At 36.5% G+C, this 10009-nt stretch overlaps 1 protein-coding gene across 6 annotated transcripts in view; it reads left to right on the top strand.

Moving 5' to 3' along the window:
• The window catches only part of LOC118735228 (leupaxin), a 434003-nt gene that overhangs the window by 319157 nt on the left and 104837 nt on the right, over positions 1–10009 (top strand). For 5 of the 6 annotated variants that reach the window (XM_036464881.1, XM_036464880.1, XM_036464882.1 and 2 more), the window contains 2 exons: positions 3645–4058; positions 4129–4359. In XM_036464881.1, coding sequence (XP_036320774.1) covers positions 3645–4058; positions 4129–4359 — 645 coding nt within the window. Of the gene's footprint in view, positions 1–3644; positions 4059–4128; positions 4360–4559; positions 5620–10009 lie in introns of those variants that run through there. The other variant, XM_036464885.1, reaches the window with a different exon arrangement.

Genomic DNA, 10009 nt, shown 5'->3' with positions numbered 1-10009 from the left:
CGTAATATTAAGAGCTCAGATTTGGTATGCACTTTCTAGAGGTACCTAGGAACTAGTTTTCGTGTGTCCGATCAAAAAAAAAAACTTTATTTTTTTTTTACCCACCCTAACCAACTCCCGTTTATTTTTAGCCTGCAGGTGGTCTTTAATGATTCCCCAAGTATGAAGACACAGAGTTATGGTAAGTGCAGCAGTGCGTCAAGACACCAATCAAAATAATTATTGTTAAATAATGAGGCTATCAAGCAACCATTTTGGTTCTTTACTATCGAAACCAGATACATTTTCCCGGACCCCCACTTACATCTCGGGGACCCCCATATTTTTTCACGCCAACGTAGACCCCCGGCTTGTCTCCCGTGGACCCTGGGGGTCGCCCTGGACCACTTTGGGAATTACTGGTCTAGACCCATCAGCAATGTATGTCTTGTCTGGCAAAAGATTCAGTTGGTTATTTTTATGTAACTTGCGGACTTTAGCTTTCACAAATTGGATAGATATGAAAATTGTACTTTCTCTTAAAAAAAACCATTTATGTAAATCCTTTCTGGGTACTCGCACTGTTTTAAAGTTTGTAGTTTCTCAAGCGCGGCTTCTATATTTTTTATCTTTACATTTGCTTTCATTTTGACTATTTCTGATAACAGTTGGTTTGTTTGTTTTAAACTCATCACACATCACTTTAACGGAAACACCACATTTAGTTTTTCCAGAATACTGGTAAGTCAAAGAAGGGCAAAAAATTCAAATTTTGTGTGTGCGGCATGCATAACCCTTCGGAGGGGCGCTTTGAAAGTTACACGAGAGGTCGCGCCGCGGCAATTTAGCCGCAAGGTGTATCTCAAAGGTTGACTGCATTTTTTTTTTTTTATGTCGAAAAATCATTCAAGCAAAACATTTGAATAATTTGTGTTTATACTGAAACATATTATAAGCATTTATTTTTTAAATTTTTATGCGTCATCATCAAGAGTGGTGTTGGTACATTCTACACATTGTGAAATATGCTTGCAATGTTTTCCGCAAACATTTTTGTTACAATTAATACAAAAGAATGTCATATTATTCCTGGTACATATTCCTGGTTTCAATTTCTGTTGCGTAGCTAGCTGGTGCGCTTCTATATATGTTTAAAAACATCTCCTTTTGAACCGAGTTCCAAACAAGGAGGAGGTTATCAGTTCGTCGGAATATTTTTTTTTTATGTATGCTAATCCTTTTTGCAACGGAAAAGTAGTGTCTCAGAGGTGGTCCCATACTAATTTTGTTTAGATCCGATCATTGAATCATGAAATATATAGATATATAAATATTTTTTTAAGCCGGTTTTTTTTGCTAAAAATTAATTGTTTGTTATTGTTGTAAGATGGCACAACGCCGAAACCAGTTTGTCTCTAAACCAAATTTGACAAGGGATGACGGAAATTCGTTCTAAACTACATCATTTAAAAACATCCTTTAAAAAAATAACAATTTTTATTTAGACCCTTATCACAAACTCACTTTTCCAACTATCTTACACAAAATTTTGCGAGTTACATTCAAATTTTTTTGGTACACGGAAGGACGCGATGCGGCAATTCAGCCGGATATACATATAAGACACCAACTTTCAAATACAAATATCAACTGAACGATATACCGCAGCAACTAACAGCTAAATGTGAACCATGCTGCGTCTCAAAACTTACAAAGTCACTAAGTGGCAGGGCCGGTTAGTACAATTAGTATTTGAAAACCACAAATTACAATTTTTGCGGGTTATTTGCCGCGGTGCGCCCTCCGAAGGGATAAACAAAGAATGTTGTAGGTATTGAGGTTGAATTGTTTTGAAGTTGAATTTATAAAGGTTACAATGTTTTGCTTTAGAGGTTTGCTTTAATCAAGGAATTGCACGTTTTGAGGGTTGCGGTTACCGTGTACGCACTGTAAATATTTTTCATACGAACAATTATAAGGCTCAACCTATGAAAAGCGCGTTTTTAGACCTTAAGTCCAGTTTTGAGGGTATTCAAAATTCTAAGTATGCATATTTTTTGTGCTTTAATAGATCTATAACTTTAGCAGTCACACAGTGTTATAATCCCGACCAAATCCTTGATGGTGGTACCGGGAGGGGAACGGTACATGACGGTAAGAAGTTTAGTTTGGGTTAAAGTCGGGGTTAGGCTTTCGCTGCTTCCTCCTCGTAAAATAAATATGCGCAGTAAAAAGTTTGTTTAGTTTAAGCAAAACAAACTGTGCGACCATTCTTTGTCCGCACATATATATATGTATGTGCATTTTATTTTATTTAAATACATATTAACGAAGCAATGCTTTAAACTTTACTAACGTTCTACTTAGCAAAAACAAAACCTTTGTGTTACGTTTTCAAATTTTTTTGGGTGTATCGACCCTGCAAAAAGTTGTGCGACTAATCTTTAAATAGAATATTCCGAGATTACTCTCAATCGGGTACAATTGGGTATAATTGAAGATCAATTAGTCCCCAACTCATCTCTAACGGGTACTATTAACGATTTAATGATGGCTCGCAGAGAGAGTATTCGCCTAACAAAACTGAGCACCCCGGTTCGAATCTCAGCTGGCGCAAATTTTTATTTTTATTTTTTTAAGTGACTAGTCGCTTTTTATACCCGTTCGGGTATAAAGGTGAACAATTAGTCTCTTCATAGGACATGCTCGAACAAAAGCGAACAGTTCATTCCATATAAAGAGATCTAAAGTGGTATTAGTCGCATGTTCCTTTGCGATTGCTCCCGGAGTCATCCCGGATTAGTCCCATTTTTTACAGGGGATGAGCTTTTGTGCTTCCAACACATGCTCAAAATGCGATTGTGTAAGTGCGGCCGACACTGATTTGAATCGACGAATAGTTTTATATCAACTTTTGTGAAATTTGCTGTTAGTGCCGTTTCTCAAGTAGCTGTTAAAATTAATCTATCAAATTTTTTCAGAACGAAATTTCTATTTAAAGGGCAGAGAAATTTAAAACCTACTCGAGAAAACGGCTCTAAGCCTGGTTAAACCCGATTTAAAAAGTTTGGGATCCAGTACATCGATCATCTTATTGACTTTTAGCGAAAGCTCGTGATTAATATTGAAGTAGAATGCAGCAGATGGGAAAATCCCCTTTGTAAAGGCGAAAACGACAGCCAGAAAAGGTAAAAATCACTGAAGGAAGGCACACGCAAACACATATGCATGTATTCAATAATGGCTACATGTGTAGCGCTGCCCACGTATGAGCGGAATTCTTTTCATACATGAACACAGTTGGCAATGCCATACAGACGCTGTTCCCCATCAGCGCTGCTGCCTGCGATGGCGCATTTGCCAGTCCGTAACACGGTCACACTTTTGCTTTTGTTTATTTGATTCTTCCTCTTCTCTATTCCGATTAATTCTGCCGTTGTTGTTGTTTCGCAGACGAAGACGCAAGTTTTTGAGTTCGGCGCGCATAAAAGTATTTTCAGTTTAAAAATTTTCATCAGATGCTTTAGATCGCACGAGAGAACGTAAGGCACCAGCTACCGCGGCAAACGTGTTAATACATTTTTTAATCGTTCTTACAATCCTTCGCAAGGGTCAAGGATGTCATACAGGATATAAATATTTTTTTTTTATTATTATTGTTTTAGGTCAATAACGGCTCGAACCATCACCACCAAACAGTTACCGATTACGCTAAACCGAATAAAGGTGTGTCACATTTAACACAAACAATCACTGAAACCACTACTTCTACCGTCGTAGAAGATAACGAGCCAGATCAGTTGGATTCTATGCTTGGTAGTCTACAAGCCAATATGAGCCGCCAAGGAGTCAACACCGTGCAAAAGGGCTGCTGCAATGCCTGCGAAAAACCTATTGTGGGCCAAGTGATCACAGCTCTGGGCAAAACCTGGCACCCGGAGCACTTCACATGCAACCACTGTAATCAGGAGCTGGGCACACGCAACTTCTTCGAACGCGATGGATTCCCCTACTGCGAACCGGATTACCACAACTTGTTCAGTCCACGTTGTGCATATTGCAATGGTGCTATTTTAGATGTACGGCCCTCTTCTGCTTGTTGAGATTTTGTATGAAAAACAATATTAAAACCTATCTCTTTACTTGTAGAAATGCGTGACAGCTTTAGACAAAACATGGCACACAGAGCACTTCTTCTGTGCACAGTGCGGACAGCAATTCGGCGAGGATGGCTTCCATGAACGCGACGGCAAACCTTATTGTCGCAACGACTATTTTGAAATGTTCGCGCCGAAGTGCAATGGCTGCAACCGGGCCATTATGGAGAACTACATATCGGCACTAAATTCGCAATGGCATCCTGATTGTTTCGTCTGTCGGGTGAGTAGAAAAAGATTGCTATTGAATGTAATTTGCACCAGCTTTTACTGTTGTTTTGCATGAGGGTGTAAGTGCGGAAAATTCAATTGTTGCGGTAGAGGTTTAAAAGCCTTCTTGTTATGGTTGATGCTTGCAAACGCATTGAAATACTTCAAACATTTTATGATTTCTCAAATTATTTGTAATTTTCACCTTTCTAGGACTGCAAGAAAGCTGTGAGAGGCAAGTCATTCTACGCCATGGAAGGCAAACCTGTCTGCCCAACTTGTGTGGGCGTCGATGAGGAAGAATAAACCGAAATAAAGTTTGCACTCAAGGGGAAATAACATTTCCCAGCTTTGCAAATCCAGTTTTCTTTAGTTTCAAAAAGTTCGATTTATTATTTTTGAGTTAATTTGATACTTTGCAAAAACTAAATTGATTCAGCAACATACAATGTTCCCCAGAAACATATATAAACAGTACGTATATACACGTACTTATTACATTTAGTCGGTGCGTGGCGGGTGCAAAAATTAAAAACAAACAAAAATGAGCTCGGCAGTCCAAAGAACGCAACGTTTCTATTTTTGCTGATATTTCACGCAAGTAAATGGGACGTACATTTGCAAACACGAACACAAGGAAACTTCTACAATTCAGTACCAAAAAAAAAAAAAACAATTTAATACCTACACAGCCACGCAAACATCCACACATAATATCCTACCTATAAACGTCCACCCAGCCACAGACAGAATCAACTACGTTTTGTTCTCATTACGTGTTCCATTGAAAAAGAAAATTGGATTTCGTTTGATTCTTCCTCATCACCGAACGCAAACTTATGCATCGTCATCATTGTCGCTCATGCTGCTGCAATAAATTTATAAATTTTTGATCTTGCTCGCCACCACCCCCCTCCAGCAAATGTGTGGCAGCGCGTGCACATGAACTTGCTGACCATCGGCGCTAACGGCGCCAATGGCAGAGTGATCGTGCCCCTGTCCATGCTGCATGGCCTTATGTTGTCCCTGAACTTTTGAATTTTTGCTTAGAAAAACGCTGTGTCACAGTGCCTCAAGAAAATATACATATATGTAACCGTAATATATAATTATCCCTTAATTCTACTTGTTAAACTAACTTAACTAGTTTCGTGGAGCGATTGGAGGAAGACGATAGCTGAAGTGAAGGTATAAACTAACAAGTTGAATCAATTATGAACTAGGCTAAGTTTAGGCATTTTTAAATACAAGGCAATATTGTAATTTGTTTATTTGTAAATAAAATAAAAATAAAATAAAATAATATAAAAAATAAGAAATTAAAAACATACAAATTGAACTCGAAAGTTCAGGCTCGAGCAGTTATGCTTTCCTGGCTGTTGGTTGCGCCGGTGAATGCACGAGTTCACCCACTCGAGAGGGCCACCTCGACGTCTGATTCAATGATGTCAAGGCGGTGGTCGGTGAATGCCTGAACTCCGTTTTGTGCATGTAAAACTGTCCTGTGGCCTCAGTGTAATTTTCGTTAAATGATTGCTGTCAGTTTTTCCATGCTGACCTTCAAAGACACGGGAAGCACACGTACACATTTTTCATATCTAAAAATATCTAAAAAGTATATTTGTAAATATATATGTATGTATAGTGGTATATACAGGGACAGCACATACATACATGTATATAGGTATGTACATTAGACTGCATCACCAAAAAAAGTTGCGGTTTTTCCGCCAGTATTACAAAATTTATAATATTTTAAGACGTCCGCCAAAATATTTCGGAAAAATATTAAGATTTAAGTGAGCTGGACCGATTTGAAAATACCTCCAAAAATGGAGTTTTTTATGAATAAAAATAGTTTCTTAAAGAACTTTTTGAAAAAAGATCCCTCAGATGACGAAACAGATTAAGCATAAAAAATCTGCTTAAAAATATTTAGAATTTTTTCAACGGAATCGTAAGAATGAGATTTTTGATGCTGTTTTTTTTTACATTTTTCAAAGATTGATTTACAAAAAACTTGAATAACTGGGCCAAAACTATTCTTATTTAGACTTATGGGATCTCGATAGAAAGGTATTTTCACACTTTTTTATTTCTGTCCAAAAAAAGTCATTCATGTCCCATTTTTTATTTTTTTTCAAATACCAACACATCTTAATTCAACTTTGAATGACGTTCGTTCATCCTACCTTTCTCTTTCATCCTTTTAATGAGTTTATTATCAAATAATTAAAAAGGGTGAGATAATACCTTTCCAATGACACCTCTTAAGTCTAAATCGGAAGAGCTTAGGTTCAGTTATTCAAGTTTTTCTTATACCAATCTTTGAAAAAAGTTTAAAAACAGCATCAAAAATCTCATCATTACGATTCCGTTGAATTTTTTTTTTTTAGTTTTTTAAAAATATTTTCATGCAAATTTTTTAAGCTTAAACCGTTTTGTCATTTAAGGGATTTTTTCAAAAAAAAATATTTAAGAAACTATTTTTATTCATGAAAAACTCCATTTTTGGAGGTATTTTCAAATCGGTCCAGCTCACTTAAATCTTCATATTTTTCGGAAATATTTTGGTGGACGTCTTAAAATATAATAGATTTTATAATTCTAATGGAAAAATAGTACCGATTTTTCTTTGTATGGGGAGCGATGCAGTCTAATGTACATATGTATATGAGACATTTTTTTTAAGTCGGACGAATTTGGTAAAAAAAATATCTCATATCTCCGATTTGCTTAAAATTTTTTTATGGGTTTTATACATGAGATAAGATAACTCGATTCGAGAAAATTTTTTCTAAATTTTTTTCTTCGGAGATACGATCTGTCAAAGTTTGGATTTTTTCGTGATTCTGACTAATCATGTAATTCTTCAAAACGTTATATCTCGGCTTCTGCTCATCGTAGAGACTTAATCTTAGCATCGTTTTAAAGCTAAAGATGGTCATAATAGTTATTAACTGTTGAACTTTTTGAAGTTGATTTGCATAGTGAATACCAGTAAATTAGGTATTTAATATTACACGTCCGTAATCCTCGTTTAATTCTCTATAAAAAACATGGTTCAAAAAAATTGGTGTTTTTCCAGACCTATATTTTAAACATTTTTTTTTTATGACCAGTAGGTTAATTTTGTGAGAGTCAACAATTTTTTGTAATTGGTTTTCGAAAACTTATAATAATATAATAATAATAGATTGGCGCTTACACATATGTTAGTGTTTGGCAGAGCTTCTCCTCCGAATTGTGACGTGCGCCTTGATGTTGTCACACAAAGCGGAGGGACCTAAAGTTTTACGCCGACTCCAAACGGCGATTGTATTTTTATGAGAAGCTGTTTTTCATGGCAGAAAAACACTCGGAGGTTTGCCATTGCCTGCCGAGTGACGACCGCTGTTAAGAAAAAACCTTTTTTCTATATTTTTTGCGATGTTGCTTTGACCAGGGTTTGAACCCAGATGCTGCGGAGTGGAAGCGCGCACTGCTTACCACTACACCACAGCGGCCGACACTTATAGATAAGATATATTTAGCAAGGTGTTAAAAATCGGGTTTTTGCACAAATTTAAATTTTATTACGGATTCAGTTAGAATTCCTATCCAGAAATAATATTTGTAGGGCAAGGTTATTCTTTAAGAATTGTGGCAGTTGTGGGATTAAAGTTAGCAAAACGCAGATTTTATTGCGGATATCGCGCAAACGTCAAGCTGTGAAGTTCTACTTATTTGTGCCTTGATTGGTCTTTGTATTTTGCAAAGTTTATTGTGCTAATTTTGAGTAAAAGTTGCTATATAAAGTGCCTACGAGCATCTTAGTGTGATAATAACCGAAGCTAAGTGAAAGTTTTGTGATTTTTGTGGTTTTTATTAAATTTAATTAAATTTCACTAGCTTACATCTAATCTTGCCGAGTCATTTGTTGTTATCATTGTTGTTGTTATTCCTTTGTAGTTAACTGAGATCGTTTCTATTTTTGCACATTCCTTTTTGCTCTTTTTGTTTACTTCGTTTAGTATTTCTTGTCACAGCTGTTTGCGCTGCGTTTATTAAGTGTCACATTACAGTGATACTCAAACTGTTCGCTACATATATTTTTAAGCTAAATACATCAGCTCCTGAATTGTTGTGTGTGTTGTGTTAAACTTATTTTGCTTGTCTTTTTATTAACATAAGTGTTATTAAATCTTTCAATATGAAGTGTGATCTTGATAACTGCCAAATCAAAAGCGAATCTGAACGCTACTTATCGTGCTGGCTCTGTGATGGTATTTGCCATCTAAAATGTGCTGGTTTGACAGGAAGAATTCTGGACGCTATTAATGATGGCAAAGGTCTTCGCTGGTCGTGCTTAAAGTGCAGGTCAACCGAAGTTGATCTCTTTAAGTTGTTTAGGCAAACCAGAAATGGGTTTTCTGAGGTAGGGAGAGAGTTGTCGGTACTGACCGAAAAATTTAAACATTACGAAAATGTATTTAAATCTTTTAAATGCTTAGATACCGTACAATCTATGAAGGACATTCATGTGTCAAAACGTAAGCGTCTTCACAGTCCGCCTAATGAAAGGACCGTTCCACGTCAGAACAATCTTCCGAATGACTTAATTAATCTTTCTTCTCCATGTCCACAGACAACGGAGTTATCTTCCTCAAAAGAACATATATCAAAGTCTGCTTCTAATAATAACGACCCTGCAGTATCTTCCTCGTCCCCCGTTGAAGTTGTGGCACCGCCATCTAATCTTCCAACGCTTACTCTACCCTCAATTAGTAACTCAGTTACTCAACCCCGTCCGCCGGTAATCAAGTCTGATACTAGGAGACTGGTTGTGGTTCCCCCAAAGAAGTGTATATTTGTATCTAGATTTTCGAGGGATACTTCCGAGGACGATATAAAGTTTTACATCTCGTCCAAAGTTAAAAGTGTCAACTTAAGTATCAGAAAATTTAATTTTAAATATGAAAGAAATATTTCTTCATTTAAAATAGACGTAAATTTAGAAAATTTTGACATGCTGCTTAGTAGTTCTTTTTGGCCCTCCGGAGCTTTCGTTCGTGAATTTGAGTATAGGCCCAACAAAAATAATAATTTAGCAAATATTCCCCGTCAGAATACAGAACCAAAAAACTGATTACTAAATCTGCTTTAAGTATTTATTATCAAAACGTAAGAGGCATAAATACTAAATTAACGAATTTATATCTTAATGGCCTTGAATGCAATTATAATATAATTTCTTTGACTGAAACTTGGCTCAAACCTCACACTTTTAATTCAGAGATTCTTTCAAATAATTATCATATCTACAGAAAAGATCGGGAGGACAGAGTCGGCGGTGGCGTACTCTTTGCCGTAGACTCTTCAATACCATCTGAAGAAGTTAGTCTTCCACACATCGAATCTGCAGAATTCAAATGCATTCGTGTTCAGGTTGGAAGGGGGTTTACTTACTTAGCTCTATGCTATATTCCTCCCCGATCTGACTTATCAGTGTATTCACAACATGTATCTTTACTGAAATCAATTAATTCAATGATTAAACCCTCTGATTCATTGATTGTGTTGGGTGACTTTAATTTACCAAATGTATCATGGAACATCATTGACAATGATATTGTACCTTTCTCGTCTAGCGCGTGCAACAACGTATTTTTAGAGGAGATGGC

The sequence above is a fragment of the Rhagoletis pomonella genome, unplaced genomic scaffold, assembly GCF_013731165.1.
Source record: "Rhagoletis pomonella isolate Grant_MI unplaced genomic scaffold, Rhpom_1.0 Rhpom_scaffold_00003, whole genome shotgun sequence".
Taxonomy (NCBI): domain Eukaryota; kingdom Metazoa; phylum Arthropoda; class Insecta; order Diptera; family Tephritidae; genus Rhagoletis; species Rhagoletis pomonella.
This window is presented reverse-complemented; position numbering and strand designations above follow the sequence as displayed.